The 24,216-nt window shown below is 41.6% G+C and overlaps 1 protein-coding gene across 1 annotated transcript in view; it reads right to left on the reverse strand.

Moving 5' to 3' along the window:
- Positions 1-17,065, reverse strand: part of fto (FTO alpha-ketoglutarate dependent dioxygenase) — a 217,817-nt gene extending 200,752 nt beyond the window's left edge. The window contains exon 1 of the mRNA XM_086026117.1: positions 16,900-17,065. Within this exon, the coding sequence (XP_085882243.1) occupies positions 16,900-17,004 (105 nt within the window). The 5' untranslated portion in view covers positions 17,005-17,065. The remainder of the gene's footprint in view (positions 1-16,899) is intronic.
- Positions 17,066-24,216: the final 7,151 nt, after the last annotated feature.

Raw genomic sequence — 24,216 nt, forward strand, 5'->3', positions numbered from 1 at the left:
ATAGTAAGTGTTTTGTAATATTAGTGGGTTAACATGTATCTACCAGTACGTAAGTTTAAAATGTAGCTTGTCAGACAGTGGGTGTGGAGTAGATATGGTGGACGGCCATTAGCCATTAGCATGCTTGAGTTTTATTTATGTAGCCGACAGTTTTATAATTGACTACGGCTGTCAAAGTTAAAGCATTAACTATGGAGATTAATTTAAATTTTATAACGCGCAAAAAAACCCCAAAACTACATTTTATTTACTTCCTGTAGCAGCTGACCTCCGCTCACTGTCCAGCCATACTTAGAGGAGAGTCACTGTCGCAAAGACGGATTTTTACGGAGTTTTACTTGAAAAAGTTGCTTGACGGCACATTGGAGAAGTCCAAAATAATTAGCACACTTTGCAAAGCCAAATTCAAATACCATATTAGTTGTACGTCTTTGGTGTATTGTGCAACAGTTATATTTTACAGGAAAAGAATCATATTCAGAGTTCCAAGAAAGACATTTGAACACTCTTTGAATCAAAATATACTTTTAATTTCCTTCCATATTAATTCCAACGTTTTACCCAAGTAAATATCGGTTCCAAGCTTTGTAAAAAATTGTAGCAAAAATGTGAGTAATCGCGATTAATTATGGAAAAATTAGTGATTAATTAGTTAAAAAATCTTAATCGTTTAACGGCACTATAATTTACAAATGTCTAATTTGCTTGTAAATTTTAAGCAATGAAATACTGACTCTAGGTTACACAAGCTGCCAATCGCATCCAATAACCTCGTTTGTGTCCGTGTGTGAATGTGTGAACTTCCTCCCCGTCGCAGGAGTTTTCGAATCGTTGCCGACGTCAGGTGGGACACGCTCCGTGCCAGCCGCCATCATTATCAGCACTTGCCGCTGCCAAAAGCGGGAGGCATGAAATCCTCCCCACCAGCGCGCTGATTGAGACTGTGACTGTCATTAACCTGAGGTGACGTCGGCGAGGGGCCGCTCAGCCGGGGTTAGCGGCAATTCACGTTGACACAGCCGTACTGGATTGTACGTTGCTAATGCCTCACCTTGCGAGCGACCGTAGAGTACATATTGTTGCTGCTCACTTAGTTTATGTGACAGCTGCACCGTTGACCCGTGTGGTAAAACACTGCCGATGATTGAGTAACGATATGGTACGAAAAAGTCACGTATACTAAATAGAATGAATAGCCACCACTTAAAATTAAACTAAAAAAGCCGACTTATAAGTTGTTAATAGTTCCAAAAAGTGTCCAGGAAAACAAGGAAGTCTCCCTCTTTGGAGATGTCAATCAAAACTTAGCAGAAATGTCTTCCTCAGGCCAAATTTTTTATAAAGCCAATAATTAATTAAGTAAAAATAGTAAGAAGTGAAATTCCTGCCGGGATTCAAATGCGTACAGTAAATATGGTAAAAATGGAAACTGCTTCTAATTATTTTTTTCATCGGAAATAGTGTGGCATGAGTTCATTCTTCCAGGTTCAAACTATCATCATCATTAATCCTTTATTAATTGTCAAGGAAATATTATGTTATCATTTATACATTATTAAGTGTCCCACAAGTGTAATAATAAAGCAATTACTGTGTAATAAAACCTGGATAAAAAGAAACAGTACTTGAGGATGCCCGAGAGCCACAGAACTGAGAGGGAATTTCTTAACTTAATAAATTAATAGAAATTAAGAAATAAATATAATGCATTATAATTGGTCGTCAGTGTATTGATTATTTTGTATTTGTATTAATGTATTATTCAGTCATATTATTATTGACTTTCCCTGCTGGGATTAAAATGAAATTAATAATAATTAAAGTTTTTTAAAAAGCATGTTGAAACATTCTTTTCATTTCGGAAGTGACATAAAGTGAATTCATTTGTTCCAGGTCCAAACTAAACATTTATCAACTGTAAAGACAGGGTAACATTTCAACATTCTAAACTATTTCACACGCATCAAAAATGAGGTAAATCTAACATCTAATGAGCGGGTTTATCTTAAATTAAGAAAGGCACCTCCTATTTACTGAGTTGTATTGTACATATTTGTACTGATTGCTCACCATCGCACTTTTGCCATGACCGGTACCGTTATGTCCTCCTTTTGAGGGCGGCACCACCCTGTTTAATGAGTGCATGTACTTTTTGCTGTAACATAACATTTGCAGTGCCCTGGAATTATTTTTTAAGGGTCCATCTGACATCTTAGGTGATGATGAAGTGCCAGCGTGTGGATACAGGCGGTGGTCCACTCGATGGAGGCGTGTGCTCCCCGCAATTAGAAGCGACCGTCGCCGCCCGCACCCCCCACCCCGTGCCCCCCTCCCACCCAAGTCTCCCTCTTCTCAGCAGAAATATATTTATCTGAGGATAATTGGCCATTAAATCCTTACTTGACAACTGTGGAAAATGCCAGCCCCAGTAGTAATCTGGCTGCCAGAAAATGACAACGGCTGGCAGGGCTGTCGACTGCTGGGAGCCACATCAGGAAGGGATGGATCTATTCCATACGCACACATACACACATTGAACAGAGCTGACGGTTCAAATCAAATCCTGTCCCGTTCGCATGCTTGTGATTTTTTTTTTTTTCTTAAAAAAAAAAAAAAAAAGAAAAGGAAACCCCTCATTATCATTCCTAACAACAGACAGGTCTGAGCACTGAGAATAAAGCATCACCCACTTAGCCCAAGCAGCATATTTTTCATATACATTATGACGATAGAGCACGGTGACCGAGTCATAAGCACATCTGAATCACATCTCCGGCTTTCCTGTTTGGAGTTTGGACCCGCTGAAAAAAAAAAAAAAAAGAAAACCCATGCTAAAAGAGAGACCGTGTAAAAACATTTGTTTTTGTTTTACCCCTCCCACGCGCTTTGAAGACACTGAAACACACTTTTTTTTTTAAACACTCTAAACATATTTAAGAACCCAAGCAATTGCAAACATAAAATGTCTAAATCAAAATAATGTGTGTCGTTTGCATGAATGGAAATTTTAGCTATGTTTCACAAAAGAAATTCCACCTGTTACTGAACCTAACCCATAATATCTGAAAAAAAAAGAAATTGATTATTATTACTATTATTGTTATTATGAAAACCTGATGTGCTATGGGAAAAAAAACCAAATACAGATTCAAATTTACAGCAAAAAATGAATTTAGAAAAGTTAACTTGCATCTCTGATTTAAACATTTTGTAAAAAAAATTGTTGGCCAGCGCAATCGGTGAACCCTGCGTAGCGCATTCTGAAAGCAACCCTCAGACCAAAGCCCTATCTAATAATAAAATCTTCCTTTGGTGGTATCTTGGTGCCAAGCAGCACTTTATGTTTGTGTTGAACTGAGGTTAAGTGCTTCATTTAGTCCGCCAATATGCCTTACCTAATCAAATAAGTGTTTCGACGCCATTTTGTGGCACCTATAGGTAATTACAAACCTTTGTGCGCGGGTGCCAAATGAATCCACATTTTAGCTTTGTGTGGCAGGGTTTGGTCCCCACCACTCATGATTAGCAGGAGCTCACTATATTTGCCAACTGATATATGCGGTCACTGACGGACCCGTTTTTTTTCCCCCATAAAACTTGACCAAATTTTGACTCTTGCCCTTCCGTTGTATTCCCTTCACGAGATGACAAAACCATGTACCTGAGATGCTCCAGATTGAAGCCAGCGTGTGGACAAGGCCTCTTATAGCACAACACCTCTGCAAGGAGGCTTTCAACAAAGCTTGCTAAGAGGTTGGCTGAAGGGACTGAAATATAAATCACGCTTTCTAACTTTATCGCCATCTCATCTTTTCACGTGTCATTTGTGTTGCTCGATTCGATTCGGCTTACTCAAAATCACGGCGAGCTGCCACAGCAGGTTCCGGGAAAACGCTCGTCTCCAATTCCCAACCAAGGTGGAGAGAGCTTTCTCGGGTATCTACCACACAACAACGGTCGGATGAAAAAGTAATAATACTAATATTAGGCCGAGTGGCGGCGAGAGAACGGGGCTGCATTGCGCTCTAAAAGCACCAGCCCGCGTTGTTTATTAATTCAAAACAGTGTTTCACTTTTCTCAAACCGTGTTATCAAAAATTCCAACATTGTCTTGAGTGCAATCTCGTGTAGGGGCGATAATGGCGAGGGAAGTACGGGCAGGTATGCGCCATCAACTATTCACGGGAGAGGTCGGAAAAGAAGGAGGGAGGGTTGGACCGTCTTCCTGCGCCGCCATCAACACCCAAAACAATCGCACGCCACGTTTGAACGGTTTGTCCAAGGCGCTTTTGTTTGTTCCACCGCGTTCCCTCTCGCTGCTGTTGTTTTTCCGTATCGCCTCCCCTGGCGTCATCCTCGTACTCTGGAGGCTCACAAAACAGCAGCCCCTTTCCCTAGCCGGCTCCGTTTGATGACCTACATTACATTCTCCACAGCGGCGGCTTACATGTCGCGTGTGTGCATAAACTGCGGTGAACAAAAAGGGAGGAGCCGGCGTACAGGGATGGCAAAATGCAAGTGTGAGGTGACGGGCGGAGGGATGCTGCATCGTTTAAACAAGCCTTTGTGTCAGCGTGTGTTCATAAATACCGTATTTTCCGGACTATAAGCCGCTGCTTTTTTTTTTTTTTTTTTTTGCTTTGTGCTTGTGTAAAGCACATTGAGTTGCCTTGTGTATGAAATGTGCTATACAAATTGAACCGCCTTGACTATCCCCCCCCGCCCAATTCCTTTGATTAATCAATAGCACTCTATAGTCTATTACTACTTTTTACATTCTTTCCTGCGCTTTTAAATGTCTTTCAAACTCTCGGTTGCCTAAAAGCCATCAGAGTCAATGCTGCAGCCGTTTTGGTGCACGTAAGTCACACAGAACGAGTGTCAGCCTATTGGAGTGCAATAGAGACAATAATATCGTAACGTAGGCCCTACTCGGTAATATCTAGTTGCCCAACTCTGTGCCTAAGACGCTCGGGGGTCGGTCATGGGAGCCTCCAACCGCGGCGCATCTGCGAGCTCCTTCGAAAAAAAAATCATCCCAAATGAGTTTCATCTGGCAAAATGGCGAGCGCCTTGTATGCGCTTTGATCACGAGGCATTGTGCAGGCCCCCCTAACATCGTGTACTCGCTTCCACTCTATGTACGGGGATTGCGCTCAGTAACCCAAGGAGCCTCTTTTTCGGAAAACCGCACATGTTCAGCGTGGATGAAAAGTCAAGTCCGTGATGTTCGTCCAACAATGCGCCCCTTTGATTATGGCTTTTCAGCCACGAGCAATTTCACCGTCTCAAAAGCCCAGAGTCTGTGCAAAACGTGCTGCAACTTCGTGTAAGACGTCATGTGAACGTCTCGCAAAAGGAAAAGAGCCATCACGCAAATTAAGCCCTTTGGTCGACCAGCCCCGCACCCCCCACCCCCCAACCTCCACCCGCCCCTCTCTCGCCACTCTCCAAAAACTAAAAAGTTTGGTGTTATCCCAGTGAGCAGCACTAAAGCAGGAAGCCAGTTAAGCCCTATTAGGAGCCTTCGCGCTGCGCCGATCTCATTGGAAGTGCCGGGTGAAAATTGCCCGGATTAATGTGTTAATCCACCTCTTTAAAATGCTAATGTCCATTTTATGCCCATTAAATCTCAGTGTGCGTTTTCTTTGATGCGTGCAATTTCTATCAATTAAGCACAGAGGAATGAAACAGGCAGCAGGGAGATTAGTCGCTTTGCTTCGAGCGTGAATTTCTCCGTTTGGTTTCATATTTATCTTGAATGGCGAGAGGGGGTGTGGGATGTTTGGAGTGGGTTTAGGAAATACAGAAGGAGAAATGTGGCGATATAAGGAATTGTGGAAGTCCCTCATGCCTTTCACAGAGAGCTCGGAACAAACAAACAACAAAGAGTAGCACTTGCTCATGTCTCATTTATTTCCAGACAATTTGTTTCAAGTACGATTCTGCGGATGACTCCATTTTCTTCTTCTTCTTCTTTTTTTCTAATTTCACGCACATGTATGTTAAAGCAGACTTTCAAGAACGTGCAAATGAACTCTAAGTGCAATAATGGATAACATTCAGTCATCAAACCGTATTTTACCTCAAAACCGGCAGACTTTATATCTTGAGGAGGGAGTCAACTCAAACATTTGTTTTTTTTGCAAGAATATGTTCTACGCACGCCCACTGGTTAAAACAAGGCATTCTGATAAATATTGCATTTGTGGAATAAGAGTTAATCCACCCGTTTTTAGCCATCTCAGGGGGCGGCCATTTTCTCACTTCTGTCGACTGAAAATGACATCACAACTGCTCAGGGCTCAGGTAACGACCAATCACGGCTGACCTGTTTTCTGAAGCTGGCCGTTACCTGAGCAGTTCTGATGTCATTTTCAGTAAAACAATTACCATTTACATTGGTGGTACAGTACCACAGTTTTAATGGTACCAAGAATTGTGTCATGTAAAAAAAAAAAAAAAGAAGAAAACTGAACGCCAGATCTCAAAATAAGCAAGCACAAACGTATTCATCACCATGCACCATGAGACCTAATAACTGATGCGAATCATACAAAATAGAAACTAAGTATGTGCACAAACTTGCGCGGTAAAAAATTCTCACGGCACAAATTGTGCGATGACTTGCGGATGCCCTTGCCGTTGTGCAAAGCCTTTTTGGAGCAGGAATGGAGCTTGTCCAATCGCTGAGGGCTCTGCGGCTGACCAGAAAATGCTTCCAGATTTGTCACACACTCAAGCACAGATTCATTGTTCGGCGTTAAAATGCTTCCAGTAAACTTGCATCTATCATGCGAGTGCTATTTTGGAGGTGCGGCGCTTGCAATGATTTATGGGGGCCTTTTCGACGCCACGCGCGACTCACCCTCCATCATGGGCAAAATCCGCCGCTGTAAAAGTAAAATTCTCTCCGGCAAAAAGCAGCGAAAATGTACAAAGTCATATTTTATTCACGCTGGCTTTGTGTGACGGGGAAGTCTGGCAATCTATTACTGTTGCTTATTCAAAGTCGAGGTGAAACGTCTTGAACCAAAGGACTCCTCCGTTGCTCAAAGCAGCGCAAATTCGCAAACAATTCCGAGGCGACAAAAGAACGCGAGCAAAGCAAACTGTCCGCCATGAGCATATGTGGGTGATAATTTATGAAAAAGTGCACCTAATTTTCTGTGACATATTATATCTTTGCCTCAGTAATCATGAGCCCCATTTCATTGAGTGAATTAGGTGCTCACGGGCTTGCTGCGATCACAGACCTGGAAAATGAGTGTTCACAGGCTGCTAATGGCCGGCAGATGAGGCGGACAATCATCTTTTAATGTTCAGCGGCAACACGCAGCAGCCTGATATAAAACCACGGTCTGTTATTACCGCACTATTATTATAGCGGCATAGTAAGAGCATACGTGGGCATTTTGCAAGATGGACAATTGATTACACTGGGGAACAATTTGAAAAAAATAAATAAAAAAATCTGTTTGTTAGATTTGTATGCAAATTCCACTACAGCCGAAGTAAGACTTATTGCAATTGGACTCACCTATAGCTTCGTCGTATCTCGTTTGTGCAGTCGCAATTAAGACTCCCAATAGGCTAGTACGATCGATATCTGCAAACAGAAAGCTAGCGTCATAAGAATTGACAGAGCAGCGGCGGCCGAGCGGTTATGATCGCCAACTGCCCTCGGGAGGATCCTGGTTCAAAACCGTTGCCCGGACACGCGACTGTGGTGTCCTTGAGCAAGACGCGGAAACACCGCATGGCTCCCGGGCACTTAAAGCGGCAGCCCCCCTGCTCCAGTGGGTGCCACTAACAGTGGGTTTTTTGCTGTGATGGGTCAAATATTGTGTACATGACATAAAGCCGATCTTTCCTATTAAGAAAATTATGAAATGTTTTTTTCTCTTAACCTTGTAACCATGGGCATTACGTTATCGGTTTTATTTCATCTTATGCTGTTGTTTCAAGTTTTAGCGGCTTGAAACTATTCCGTCTTAGTGTTGTATTTACATACATACACATTTATTGTATATCATATTTTTCAAGAAAACGGGGATCCTATAGGTCAAAAACGTATACGTGTTCGAGAAAACCTGAGATCGGTTTTGGATTCGGCACCCATCAATTGATGAAAAACAGGTGTCAGACTTCAACAAAAATTGCGTTCCCCCGTGTTATATGGTGGGCTTAGGTTAGCGTGAGTGTTCTTGATCATTTCAGAACCGGGGTAGATTTGTGAAAACTCTGAATCGGAAGTTCGATGTATTGTGAAAGTAAAATAAGTTCTTCTAAAAGCATCTATCGAGAGACAGGACCCTCCATTTTCTGGAACTGAAATAAATTACCGTATGTAAGGGAAAATTTGTCCACTGGGGTTAGGATTAGGATTAGTCTTGGGGTTCATAACGAATAGTTTGTTGTTCGCGTGGTTGGGCTGGTGTTAGGGTTAGAGTTTGTGCGCTAGGGTTTGTAAATTGGCATTAAGGTTACGGTTTATATGGTCGTGTTAGGGCCTGTAGGTTCTTGGACTGGTCACAAAAAAATTTAATAAATACAGTATACAGTACTGTATTTCAAATCGAGACTATACATTTTCCCCTTTGCGGTAAACCCCAGTGAGCCTTAGATACTTTCCCAGCCTTTTATGCCAGACCTTCAAGCACTCCGAGAAGGATTCTTCTGAGATCCCTGCTCCCTTCTCGTATCGCATGGCAATATTCTTGTCGGTCAGGAACTGTCAGATGCTCAGGGCATTCTCAGCAGGCAAAATGTCATGCTGGGTTTGAAATACTGTGTCTTTTGTGTCGCTTGTTCTGGAACCTTTCTGACACACCTTGTACCTGTCAAAAAGTTTCAACAAATTTTCATCCCTCGTGGGGTCTCTTATTTGCACGGATCTGTGACCTCAGCTTTGACTGCGATGACCTGATTGCAGAAACTATTCGCAGTCCAACATCAAGTGAACCGCCGGTGCAGTCAAACCACTTTGCAATTGCGTGGTCATTGTCATGTTCCGGTACTTCGGAGGTCCACGCAGAATTAGTTGAGTACGAGGTCAAGAGATGACTAACCTCCCACCATTTGTCATGATGCAATTTGTCGTATAGCTGTTTTAGACAAACAGGGAACAGAAGAACAAAAGACAGGCTGACAGAGAAGGAGAAATTGGAGGGAGTCAAGCGGCGCAGTTGGTTTGGACTTTTCCCTCATTTTTTTTTTCTTCCCTCTGTGAAGGGAGCAGCCACTAGAACACATGCAAAATACACCCCAAAAAAAGAAAACAGTCATTTGTGTTACGTTTGCCTCTGTTTTGTTTTTTTTGTCTTTCCGAACACATGCAGCATTGTGACTTTCCCTTCCAAGAGTCCCCTCTGCTACTCTTCTCTTCTCTGTCTTCGGCTGGTTCCAGCTGGTGTTACGGATCGTGATCCTTAGGGAAGGTGTTGCTGTGGAAGTTGGGTCTTTTCTGCGCCATCTATTCTAACTCCATTCAACAGCTTCCCCCGTCCTTAACACCGCAAGCTGTCAGCAGTGTCACAACATGACGGGCTGCGACACCACAGAATCCGGCATCGCTTTGTCACCCTGATACACTTAAGCATTGGTTGCACTGTGCTCCGGCTCGGCAAAGACATGCTGTCAAGTGAGGAAAGGCCATTATCTGCAATAGACACAAAAGTACGGGGGATCCCTGCAGACAGAGAGATGATTAAGGGCTAAGTGTCATTCTTCCCGTCTTGCCGACTGTTTTAAAGAGCTCTATTTCTTACTGTCCTTTTTACCGGGGAGCCTTGCGAACTTCTCGTCCTATCCCCCGCATGCCTGTGAGGACGAAGGGACGCGGGCCTTGACAACCACGCCGGGGGTATTATGTCGAGGGCCTTGGCCGTTCAACCGTCACCGCTCCAAACAACCGGAGAAGACAGAACTCAGTAGGATATGAACACACGTGGCAGGCAATAAGTGATGACGGGCGTGAGTGGGATTCGGCGGTGAATTATTTGAGGAATGTCCACACAGGGATTGGACGCGCGGCGCGGGGGCGGGACAACAGAATATGGCTAAGCCTCGTTGACATGAATTCGGCTACGGGTGTCTGATTTCTAGATGACAGTGGCAATAGCAGGTCAGCGATAGGGTAGTAGCGCACTCAGCTCAATTTTTTCGCACTCGGTGATTGTATTTGGAGTCTTTCACTGCCAAAAACGTTTTTATATGTCTTTTCGCAGTCCAGCCCTTCAATCCCAGGAATTTATTTATATTTTTTTCAAACGTTAGGGTAAGAGAGGGTGTGAAAATGTCTGGCAGTTTTAACAGGGTAAAGGCTAGAACATGGACAGTGGTAGTGACTGAGGGCAGGGCTGGAGCGGCGCAAGAAAACGTCCGTGGCATTTTCACCAGCCCGTGAAAATGGGCATCGGCGCACGAGCGCATGTAGGCGTGAGCGCTCACGCTTGGTAGCGTCTCTGTAACTGAGAGGTGATTGTTTCTCATATGATCCACAGTCACGTTTTCATCGGATGAAATAAACACATCCAGAGCCTTGCACTGGAGCCTCAACACATTCATAAGACAAGCAGGATCGAGTCTAAGTGAGGCTTAATTTACTAGATCATGCCTTTTTATTTGCCATTGCAAAGCTTTTATCTCATGCGGTGGTTTGCATTTGCTAGCTAACGGCCAATCAGAGGGATTGTCACCGACGCCATTTCGCATGCTGAGATTGGTGGCTCGTTCATTCAAATCATTTCGAAAAAGCACATGAAAAATCTCTTTGTTTTTCACAGTTCTAAACACTGCTTTTTACTTTTGCTTATTATGAATGTGTCGAGCAACATTCTGGATATATAAGCATTTTATTTCATGACTGAAACCATGACTGTGGATTGTATGATAAACAATGGCAATGTGAAGGCAATGAATTTGGTTAACATTGACTGTAAGAATCAAACGCTTTTTTTTTTTTTCAAAAGATTTTCTTGTCAGAGCTTTTTTTTTTTTTTTTTAAATGTACCACCTCTGCCAATTATTATGTTTGGTTTAATTTACTGTTTATTTAGTAAATGGCACTGATAATGGTAATTTGTGAGCCAGGCTCAATAAATATTTTTAAATTAAGAAATGTTCAGTTCTTTTCCTATGTCGATTGTATATAGTGGTTATTTATTGATTTCACTTGTTGTATTATGGCTATTTTGTTGTTAGTGTGTAAAGTGCTTTGTTACAGCTCGAGCTTTTGTGAAATGCGCTATACAAATAAAATTGTAAAAATAACTAAAAAAGAATGAATTACACCGCATCAGCTCCTGAAGACGCCAGCCCACCGGGCATCTGCCCGCTTTACCCGGTGGCCAGTCCAGCAAGTGTAGGTATAAATGGCCAGGCAATTGACTGGAGACCAATCCAGTGTGTCTTTTGCCCAACGTTAGCAGCAATAGTTTCCAACGTCTCCCGTGAGCTTGAATAGGAAAAGCAGTTGAAAATGGAAAGTTGGACGGATGGCAGTACACAACTGTTTGGATTCCTGCTCAGTGACTTAAGGTCGAAATGGTTGTCTATGTTTGTGCCCTGCGAGACCGGCGACCATTTCAGGGTGTCTTTCACCCTTGATCAACTGGAAAACCGGCATAAAATGGATGGATGGAAAAGCTATCCCAGTGTGTTAGATTATCTCCATTTCTTGGTATTTTAAATCGAGTCCATTTTTTCCCCCTATATACTAAATGTTTATCCAACTAAAAAGGCTACAAGAGTTTTGCCTTGGGGACTTTCCGTGGCAGCTAAGCGAGAGTTTGGATTTGTATTCTGCCTGCCCCAGATTTTTTGCAGCCAGTGTTGCGCCCTGAGTGGGAATTCCATCAACAGCCATCCGCCTTCCAAAATTTCTAGGCTAGCATGTGTCCCCCGACCAGCAGCCTGAAGATTGGCATTAGTATTCACACGGACAGACAGACAATCAGGCTGCAGTTTTATCACTCAGCATTTGTAACAATCAGATCTGAGACACGACAGTATCAATAAAAGATCTCATTTCCAGCCTCGCCGCTACAACTGGGCCTCTTTCAAGCGACACTGCGGGTATCAATGGCGCGCTGAATAATGAAAAACAATTATGTAGCTAAACAAAGCCGCCGCTGTAATGGGCTTTTGTTTTATTTTGACTTTCAAAATGGAAATACATTCTGTGGTTGTATGTGTGTGTGTGTGTGTGTGTGTGTGTGTGTGTGTGTGTGTGCGCGCATATGTGTGGCTTTTTTCTTCCCTCTCCTCCTCATCTTGTGGGTCACACTCAGGACAATCTCCTCATCACACGCGCCGACCTAGAGCATTATTGGGACGAAGGTTGCAAGCTGCATGAATTAGACGGCAAAGTCCGCATTGAAAGCTCAGCTGCCAGGCAATCTTGCCCAAACAGAAAAAAAAGGCGAAACAGAAGCCGGCTCCTTAGATTGTCTCTATTAATTATTCAAGTGTCGGAATCTCTATCCAATGACCCCCATCAAATGAGCGCACATTATTTAGCAGGCAGCCACGCATGAGCATGACGACAATGACTGAGGTACCACGGGCGCCATGGGAACCGCAGCTCATACTGCTAATGCATGGCCCCAAGTGTATTGAAATGACTTCTTTTTTTTTTTTCATTTATTATACCAATTTTATTTTTGAGGAAAATACTTTTTTTTTTTTCAAATACAAAAGTTGAAGCTATTTATTTATTTAATTACACAGAGTATGAGGAATTTCTTAAAGGCATTATTTTAATTATATTATGTCATAGTAGCATATGGACATTTAATTGTTTATTTAATGTATACAAGGTGTTGCAAGATGCACTGTGCACTTATACTTGTCTTTAATGCATTTCCTATTACTGGATTTTAATTACTTTACCACAAGTGAATCAGACAAAATGAATTCAGATTTAAAATTCCTTTCCTTTTACTCAACTGCAGAGGGCAACAAGCTTTTGATACTAATAATGTCTTTATTGCATTTCCAATAAATGTATTTTAATTACTTTACCAGTGTACTGTGATAATGCAAGAGTAATGTGAATACATTTTGTCCATACAATTGGATCAAAATGGATGAATCAGAATGTGAAACCATCATTGTGGATTGGTATTTATTCAATTAACCGAGCATGTAATATAAATTATTCAAGTGTTATTTTAATGATTGTACCAGCCAATTGTGAACATTCATTTGCATGAATAAAATTTGGACAAATGAGTCAAAAATGAATGAATCCGAGTTTAAAACTGCTGCTGCGGAGGCATTTAGAGTATTTATTCAACTGCAGAGAGTACTGGGCATTTATTGGAGGTCAGGCCTATATTTTGTTATGTTACTTTATATTTTTAAGTAGAATGCTTGAGAGTATTAAGTATAGTTTTTCACAAAAGATTGCACTTAAATACAAGAATATGTATTTTAACAAACAAAACATTTTTGTAGAATGGTTTTAAAATTATATTATTGAGCCATAATGTTGTGATGATTTACCAATATCAGGAAAAAATATATATTTATATGTATTTGTACAAGTAGGTCAGAATGCTTGAAATGAGACTTAAAACAAAATTTTGTTCATTTAGTTATGCAACTATTTAAGGAGAGGCATTTTTTTGTTGTTGTTCCTGCAAACTAATTGAGGCACGGCACCAATTGCAAATATGGAAATGCATTCCTAATCCTTTATTGTTAACATACTCCCATCTATACGAGACCAGTTTGTGTAGGGCCTTTTTCTGTTCTTGGTGCATAAAGCACGGCCCATAAAGTAACGTTTGGATGAGTTTGCGGTGGGAAAAAAAAAAAAAAATCAAACAAATTAAATGTGAAACACACTGGAAACAGCGAGCCTCTCACAGGTGCAACAATAGTGACACTCTCCAAAGATTTTATAGAACACTTCCCAGAAAAATGGAGCCAAGTCTATTCTGATGGCCTCGTGTCCCTTCATACAAGGTCATGATGGGAAAGAATGATAAAAATATGTTAGCAACCAAATCATCGTTATGTCTTTCTTTTTTGGTGATGAAACGTTTTTTGTGAGAGCGTGGCGGTTTCCAAACAAAGCCCTGAACTTGTTGACACGAGTTGGGACACGTGTGTGCTTGGCATGGTCGTCAGCCCGCACTGTCATTTCAGACTTTCACCGCTCACTCAGGATTGTGTGCTAATTTGTGGCAGCCGGAGTGAGGGAAGGATGCAGGGTAAACTCATAGGTGTGTTGTATGCCAGTGCATTGACGGAGACTGGGCCGCCCGGATATTGGAGAACTCACATGGTGGTTGCGGTTCTCATGGTGCCTGGCGGGAGAGGTGGCCACGTTCGCTGCTCCCGGGTGTGGAGACTTGGCCTTGCAAGGGGGGGGGGGGGGGGGGGGGTTGGGAATATGGAATGGGCTTTATAGTAGTGGGGATGCATTGCACCGAATGACACAATCGGCTTCAACTGTGGAAACAGGCTGCCATCTGCTGTTGGGTGCGGGAATTGCACGTTCACTGGTTTACAGAGAGTCAGGAGGATGCAGAATTTGACAGACTAAGTGAATAAAATTGAGAGCGTGGATGGCCAACTGGTGGTTTGATGACGCTATGCTCTTGATTAAAAAAAAAGTCTGTCTATCAGCTATTGTGATCATGTCATATGTCACTGAACAAGATACTTGACCGACAGTTGCTCCTGATGCTGCATCATCAGTAAGTGAATGAGGTACAGTGTGAAGTAGTAAATATTACCGGTACATTTAAAATTGCATTTTTGTGAGGAAGTGTGTTGTCTAATATAGCCCCCCAGGAGCACTGATGAAAAATTATGGCCCCCTCCAGTATTTTAAGTTGCCAGTCCCTGATCGAGAGTGAGGTCTAGACAGATTTTTAAGATCATAACCATTTTTTTAAAATTTGACAGACCCCATAAATGACAACTACATGACAAAGTTTGTTCTTCCTGTTGTTCGTGCGCGTGCGCCGCACTCAAAATGACCAGCACAGCACGCCACACACATATCTCTTCTCCCAAACCAGATGTCGGTCATAATACCAAGACTGACCTGTGAGAGGCAGTGTGGTGCCACAGGCTATCCAGACTGCCAGCAAACACAAAGAGTAATACCATCTGCAAACTCACCTCGTTGTGTTTTTTTCTTTTATTTATTTATTTATTTTAAACTATATTCACTGAAAAAACTCACATTTTACTGTTTTTTGTGCTCAGGCCAAAGCCCTGGCTAATATGAAACTAAATGCTTTATTGCATCTTGACGGAAAAGAAGAAAAGAAGTGCTTTGATGCTATTTTGTGGCATCTCCAGGCAGTTTCAACCAGAAAAATCATAAATACCGAAGTGGCTTAAAATTCACGATTGTCGTTTTCTCGAGCAGAGCGCAGGACAAACGCTCAGGATGTTCTTTCAGCGTTTCCGACACACTCGTGAATGCCTAAAGCGCATTTTAAATAGTTTGTTTTGGTTCTTGTTCCGGTTGATGGTACGTGTATAGCCCGCTCAAAAGGCTGAATTCCAGCTAAATGTTAAAATAACATGCAGGGAACAAGCTAAGTTATCCCCTGTACGTACAAGGTAAAACAATGCCATTCGCCACGCGGCTGCCTGTGGTTGTAAAGTTGCTTAATTAAAAGAATCCATTCGCTAACAGTCAACCTTTCCACTTATGTTACAGTTTTCCAAATGAATGAGTTATTCAGCAGCGGTGGCTAGGCAACAAAAGGCATGGCCGCCTAATGTGCTTGCCTAAATAGCAGTAAAGAGCCCGGGCCTCGCCTCTCGCCGAGGATAAGGTACCACTGTTCTGCTTGTGCTAAGTGTGTCTCGTTTAATTTAATTCAATAATCCCGATAAATGAAATAAATCCCTTCAGGGACACCCGGCAAGATAATATAAAATGAGTTTGGCGGCGGGAAAAAAATTAGGACATTACGGTTGATTGAGCGTTGACAAAAAGCGGGAATATTACAGCGATATTCTTTATGTTTGTAATTTTCGCAATAATGAAATGAAGGCATCCGGGCGGAAAGCAATCAGCGCCCAGAATGGATGACAGCGATTTGGCGGCTTAGCGAAGGAAGGCGCATTAGCATTTTCGTGCACTCCCAATGCAAATTGTTTCACTTAAACTTTTTAAATACCACTTTGCGTCCTGACTTCATTTTAATAAGCGGCGGGCGATAAGAAAGCGCCAACTTGACTGGCAGTCACTTTTGATTCACAAAATTGAAAAAGAGCGTGATTTTCTCAGTTTACGCTGAATTGAGATTATTTAACTATATAATGAAAAATATCCATATCAAAACATTCATTTGAATTTAATAGGGACGCTGGTGTAATTAAATGTGCTCCTCTGCATAAATGGAATTGGTCTTTACTCGAGGCTGCGGCTGCTTGATAATCTTTTACTTACAACCGAGGCCTTTCTGCTCCGAATGGGAGTGATCTAATTAACAAGCTATTAAATATGGTTCATACTACAGGAGCTATATTGAAACGGTGCTTGTGTTTGACGCTGATAATGATTTTCAAGACGCTAAAACGCATACAGTTACAACATTGTGTGCTGTCACTTTTGGGGCTTTATTGATACCTTGAGCAACTATGGGGGAAATGAACGATTGATTTGATTGAGGTGCGCTAGTTGCCCTCAAAGCTTTGTAACAAAAGACTAAAAAAGATACTGTCAAGCCAGGGACAACGAAAAAGAAATAAAAATATGCACAGTTTACTGGTTTTTGGGGAGAGAAGTACCACACAGATTCTGGACACATTTGTTCCACCATTGGCAACAATTGTAAATGTGTGTGACGGAGTGGCTCCGTCAGGTGCTGCGGAGAGAACACTGTCGCCAACAAATCCCGCGCATACGCACAACCGTACCTCGAGCCTTTGTTCCACGTGTCCTGTCCCCGTTCGTCCGCTCAGTCTGTCCCAGGGGCAGAGCCATGGGTGGGCCTGGGTGTGCACAGCACACGTCTCCAGCATCCGCCTATCAATTCACAACTCTCCACTGTCAGACCGAGCACCACCGTTATTTCCGGGTTTTGTAGCGTCATGCGTGGGGCGTGGTCGTGTGGCGTCATGGCGGAATACCGTGTTTTTAAGTTAAACAATTGTTTTGTTGTTGAGCAGTCTAAGGGCGCAGGGTTATGATTGGTTGGATGATTGTGTTTTTCTATAATTATGAATGTTTTTGTTGGTAATATGGGTGTGTTTTGACGAAGAAAACAGTTACTTTTGGCAATTAATTGACTTAGGGGAGGGGCCTAGGGGTTTAAAAGGCGGCCATCCGCTGCCGTTGCAGTAGTGTGAGCCAGGATTTGCAACAGAGAAGAGCAACGGTTTTCGTTTGCATGCTAGAACTATTTTAACTTCACATGTATAAATAACTTGGAAGGAAAAACACGGCACCCTTTGGCTATGCCATATTAATGGGGGCCATTTTGAACCCCGTCACAGTGTGAAACATGTTTATCTTGTTTAAAATCATTATAGGTGTGGCCAACACAGCTGAGATCCAGATTTTGTCACAACCACTTTTCTTAAAGAAAAAGAAATCTGATTGTATTCTTGTTGGACTACAACTTTTTCTCATAATAATATGACCTTTTCTTTTTTCTTTTTTTTTTGTAACAGTAACTAACTTTTTTGTCTTTAAAGATCCTGTCGTGAATAAATTAATATGTCTTGCTAATTTAACACACCACAGTGAATTAACCTGCCCGATTTGCAGGTACAGTACAGAATGAGGCTTGAAATGAGTGGAAAATCAATCCGTTGTCTCCGCTCTCAAATGCTTTGGGCATGTCCGCCGTGTGCACTGAACCACACCCCGCTCAGCTGTTAACTATCAATCAAATGCCACCACTGTAGACAACAGTTTACACACGCACAAGGAAAACTATGGTGGCTCGCATGTAAAATCACATTCGCGGGCTCACTTTTCAAAATGGAACTGTGTGTGGAAAATGGAATGGAACTTACTGTGGACTCTGATCATAAAATAAGCACACAAGCCAACTTCCACTCATTAGTGTGAACATAATGTGAAAGCCAACTGGTCTCAGAAAAGGAAGAAATGGTGAAAAATAGTTTGACAATTCAGCACTACTTAGTTGTCAGTCTTTGCATATTTTCAGTGATTATCTTCAAACATTTATTTAGAAACAATGCTATAATTTCACTTTACTGCGGCTTTAATATGACCAGAGGTGGGCGTTTTACTCAATTTTGCTGGTCCGTCATTCGTATTCCGTCAGCGGCCAGCGTACCCGTGCGTTATTTGTCAGCCTGTCATTTTTCGTGATGAACTGAATTGTAATCGTTAGTCCGTCAGGCAGTCCGTCATTTAAGTCCGTCAGTCGGTCCCCACAAAAAACATCTGAAAAACAGACGTCTACCAGTGACGGTCTGTATACGATTACACTGACGGTTGAAAACCCACTTCCGACATTCGTCAGTCCGTCATATTTAAAAGCTGTCAAGTCAATCGTCAATCGTCAGCAAAATGGTCGACCGACTGACGGACCGGTCTGACGGAATGCCCACCTCTACATATGACTGTTTTCTTGTAATGTTACGATATTAGTCTCATTACATTACAACTTTTTTGGGACCGTAATGACAGAATTCCATACATTACAGCTTTTTGTCATAAATAATATCCTGACTTGGCTAAGTGGATTCTTTCAAGACTACATTTTGAGTTGCAGTTTCGGGACAGCAGCCTAAATATCGGTCTCCGGCTAATTGCAGTGTTCTTATCCAAACACTAGCTTCCATCCACCCTCGCAGACGCATGACTGGTTTCCGGCAACGGCGGCCTCAAATTGATTGAGCCGTCCTTGAACATCTGTTGTTCCGCCAAGTCTCAAAGGTAATCCCGCTAATGGCCCTCTAAGCTATCCACATAAACACATACATAAATAAAAATGTTTCCGAAGAGAGTCCCGTCATTGACTCGCCGGTAATCAATTCTGCAGTCACATCTGTTGATGAAGGTTCAGGAAGCAGAGAACAAGATATATACGGCGATCAATGCCTGGCACTGCACGGGCAGCGAGCGACAGTCACAGCTCCAGCGGGAGTTCGAATTTACACACCGAGTCTGTGCGGGACGGAGGCTGGCGGGAAAAGTCTGCGGCGGAATGTTGTCGACGCAGGAGGGAAATTATGGGCCTTTGCGAAGTTGCTGCAGTGGAGGAGTGACATTCTATCATTTTACGCTAGCCAGGACAAAATGTCAGTGTGGCTGGATGAGTGGCACCTCAGGACAAGCGTTTGTTGCAGTGTTGTTTGAACGAGAAAAAGCTGTCAATCTAAAATGAATCACCATTTTCGAAAAAAAAAACAACAAAAAAAAAAACGTGAGCGCTATTTGGATTCTGGCCAACATTAGTGGTGTGCAAGATTGGTATTGATCAGATGCCATGTAAATACTAGTGATGCGTGGATCGATATAGAAAGATCAATAGCTTGGCTACCAGATTTGTATGCTGTATAATCAATCCTCAAATTAAAAATATCGATACTTTTGATACTTCAGTCATTGGCGGTAATGTATACATAAAAAAAGGGACACATTGAAAGTACCAATCATTGTGACCTTAATCAATGATAGACAGTTGATGGGAACGGCAGGTTATTTTTCTTGATTGCTTGGGTAGTGCCCATACACACTTTTTTTCAGTGGCTCAGTCTCAGTCTGAGTCTGCACAACGGCATCACAGCAGAGTGCAAATGGAGCCCGGCGTGGAGCTATCGCAGCTCGGTGGACAGCCACGACGCCGTTGTGGTGACCCTTGTAAAACCGATACTCACCGTGATACTTTTTAATGAGGTGGATGCATCGTCGTATTGCGAAATCTAAATTAATTGCCATAACCTTAGCTGGTTTATGACTTTTCCCTTGGATTAATTAGTAGGGCAGAATTTGAAAATACTTCTTTATCATATAAGTATTTGTTTTGAAACAGTACCAAAACAGTGATACAAACAAAATCATATACTGTACACAAAAAAAAATCCCGTCATTGCTCTTCTTTAGGGATTTGAAAATCAACTTTTTATTTTAAAAGCCTACAAGAAAAAAAATGCAAACAACTAAACAACCCTACTGACTAAATTGCCTTCTTTAGCAGTACATGCAGAAGACAAATTGAAATTAAAGCATCAATCGCATTACACCGGTAATCATGGCAACACTGGTATCGATCAGCTCACCACTACAATGTTTTTTTTTTTTTTAATTGCTAATGTTGATCTATATATGTTACAAATACATAACCAAAAAAGTGGATGGATTGACAGTTCTTTAAAATCCACAAAAGCTTACATTTATTTGTCTGTTTGTTTGTTAGCTACTTGCTGGTTCATGGAGGATGACCTCCCACTTAAGAAATACTCTGTTCTAGAAATAGTCTGACTGTTCTGTAACATTGCGGTTATTTTTTTCTAACAAAAAATATTCTGACCTTACCCTCTTAATATTACAACTTTTTCCTTGTACTATTCCAGTTTTGGTCTTGTATCATTACATTTTCTTTACTTGTGGTAGTATGACTTTCTGTAAATTCTGTAAAGTAAAGGTTTGTTTTTCCTCCCAAAAATATCTGAACTATTCTTGTAATATTATGACACTTTTCCTCACAATACTAAACCTTGCTTAACATTTAAATAAAAACTGTGATTGTTTTTACTCTTGAATAAATAAAACTGGTTTTCTCATAACATTACATCTACATTCTCATAACATTACAAACATGCTCTCAAAATATGATTTTTTTGATTCTGAAAATCATTTATTTAAACCTTCAATTTGAAAAATCTCGTGTCATGACACCAAACAAAAATATCACAAAACACAGCACTTTCTCCCATGTCGAAGGTCAGCATCTCAGTGTTGTGCCTGTCATTATATGTCGCTGGCAAAGATAATAAACATGTAATTTCCCACAGCATACCATGCTCCATTTTACAAAATTGTTGCTTATTGCATAGTCTGGCTAACAAATCATATCATATGATGAACTCATTAAGCAATCACCACCAGTTAACATAGAGGAACGCACAATACATGCAATAATAGAAGATGTCCCCAAAAAATATCTTGACGTGAGAGACAAAGCTCTTATTTTGGATTGCTGCCGCTGCCGCGCAATATTCATAAATTAGATTTCAGATCTGCTCTTCTTTTATTAGTTTGGGTGTTATTAAACACGGTTGCTTCATCTTAATAGAATATATTTCCAGGGGCCCGCAAGGATGTGGTTAGACGCTGATATTCAAATTCAATAACATGGCCCATACTTAGTGCATGGCACTAATAAATGCCAATGGATGATGCCTATGCAGACGGGGCTCTGTGAAGATGTTACGGCAGGCAGTAATAATGGCGTCGACGTCCTTCAGCGGGACGGGGGCGGCGAGGGGAGACTGTGCTGAACGAAGCCCAGGTGACCTACATACTGCCGCGGGAGGTGCTAAAAGGAGGAGAGCTAGCACATCTGATTTCCTTGTATTCATACTTTATAAGACGACGACGAAGTACATGCGCAGTAGAAGTGGGGATCACGGAGTAACTCATGAGAAGTCAGCAACAAGCATCAGTGTTGATAGGTTGTGTTCCAACGTTGATAACGGTGAGCGGTCATGATGTTTTGGAATACTGTACAGTATGTGTATTTTGTCACATTGCTAGTGCAGTACATGCTAGCAGTGAAAACATAAAGCAGCTTTGTTTGTCATTACTTTACCATGAAATACAATATGTCAGGATATGGATATTTTTTATCAAATTGTTTTGATTATACATTTTCAGTGCATGTGTAAAAGATCAACTATGCTAACCCAACAACAAAGGATTTGAAGCAAACAAGAAAATAACCACATATTGTATTTTTTTTTCTGCGCAAAGGGCTCTCTTGCATAAAAGTTGCCATTCAAGGAAAACAAATGTTGACACAAAAATAAACTCACTCAAAATGCTAATATTATTGAGGTATAATGTTTGTCCTGCATATCTCTCCAAATACTCAAAAAATTATTAGGCCTACTCACGTTGTAATATAGGGCAGTATAAGACCCAATGTATGCGCAACTAACACGTCTCCCATCTAGTGGGGATTGGTAATATTACAATTTAAAAGGACAGTCGACCCCTGCATATTCGCAGTTCAGCACCCTTAGATTCACATATTTGCTGATTTTTTTTCTCCCATTTTTTCAGGGACTACCCCCCTCCCCCACATTTCTCTTATTTTTGATGGAAAACACATATAGAATGTTCAGCAGTGGGGTTTTTTTAATGGTAGGTTTGGGAAACAAATTCTTTTTGAAAATTCGTCAATGGGCAACTCAGAGTGTTGTTTTACATTGAGAGATATAGACCGGGATATCGATATTTTGTTCCACCATCTGTACACGGTGGAACTGATGCAAACCAGGTTGTCAGCGCCATTATGGATATTTGTGCGATAACAATATGACATGTCAGAATATTGATATTTGTCCATTCACTAGTACAAGTGAGCACTGATCGCATATGCTAGCTGGAAATAACAGTATCAAAATTTGATGTTTATGTATCCATCCACTTCAGGATATCAATATTTTTTTCCAAACAAGTACACTAGTAACGTTAGCAAGTGACACGAAAGATGCAAATGACAACAAAGGTTAGGACCTATCCAATGGACACCAAAGGATTTTTTTTTTTACGACAACAAATAACCGTGAAGCTAACGTTCCAGTTCGTAGGCGTAGCTCGGCTGCGTTGCTTCACCTCCTGGCCTTTCCGAGGTTAAAACTTGGCGTTCTCGCTGTTGTTCCAATTTTTATCAGCGAACCTGCTCCTGCAAAGGTTGCAGCTTAGAAAGCTTAGCAGCGGCAACGAGTGACCTTTACTTTTATTATGAATATTTCTATTTCATCATTATTATGATGGAATGAAATCTATGCATATGATCAACACAATGGATTTCTTTTTCATTAGTTGTGTAAAATGCCAGTCGGGTGAATGAATGGAAGGGCAGTCGCGAGTGGCTGACAGATTACCCACCGTCGACTGCCGCGATCTGACAATGGGAATTAATATGCACTCTCCATTCCGCTCTCCATTTATTGGCAGAGGTTTTTTGCCAGCAACTTTATCAGAGGTAACATTATCAAGAGCTTTGCCGAGAGCTTCTTCCATCTTGCTCGCACGCGAGTGTGACCAACACTTGTCACTGTCAATCACGGGGTGATAATACGCGGACAATTCTCTCATTTGGTTTAATAAAATCCCCGGGTTTATTTGAAGTGCAGTCATTACAGCAAATAATTGCTGCATTGAGGTTTTAGCCCGGCCATAGCCTCGGGGATAAGAGAAGACTATTGCTATATGAAGGCTCTGCCGACTGGGTGGATTTTAACCCTTGCTCCCCAGTTGTTCATATTTCCAAAATGAATATTACATTTGAATCTAGACCTGGCTTTCTTTATTCAAACTAACATCGTTATTACGCATTATCCCAATATGGAGTCATCCGTTTTCCGCTCGTTCTCGGCACTTAGGCGGTTTCCATGGGGGACCACCAGCTGTCATTTAAACCAAATTGTGGATGTGAATGGGCGGCCGAAAACTCTCGGAGGAAAAAGGCAGACAGGAAGGAACATATTTCATCTCCAGTTTAAATATGCCGCTGGCCATCCGGAGTGATATAATGACTGAAAAATGCAAACAATTAGAAGATAAAATGTCCGTTGTTGACAGGCAGACTGGAATGAGGGAAATGTTTGGTCGTTCCTTAGTTGCTGGGATTCTCTTGTACCAGCGTTTTCAGTCTATGGCAAAAATAAAGGAGTTGGTCTCACTGTTCCAATCCTTTTTGAAGGGGAGTGTACATTGGTGGTGTCCTTTAATTGGCAAAGTTCAAAGAAAGTTGATGGTTGCATGGTAGACGAAAGAAAAAAAAACTGCAGCGTGTCACATATTCAATTATTTAATCCAATCTCCCCACAATCATTACGTCCATTAGTATATTTGTTTGACCAAAACAAGGTCACAAGTTGATGAGCTAAAGGTAACTCATTAGAAAAGCAGCGGCGTGTGCATTTGTTAGCGTCGGATAGTTGATCCCAATGTCGAAGGAAGGCAAAGGCGCCATCAACTTATTTGTTTGGAGGTCGCCTTTGATTTGTGTGTGTCAAATAAAA

Source organism: Filicampus tigris, chromosome 3, assembly GCF_054856515.1.
Source record: "Filicampus tigris isolate MCC_2025a chromosome 3, RoL_Ftig_1.0, whole genome shotgun sequence".
NCBI lineage: Eukaryota > Metazoa > Chordata > Actinopteri > Syngnathiformes > Syngnathidae > Filicampus > Filicampus tigris.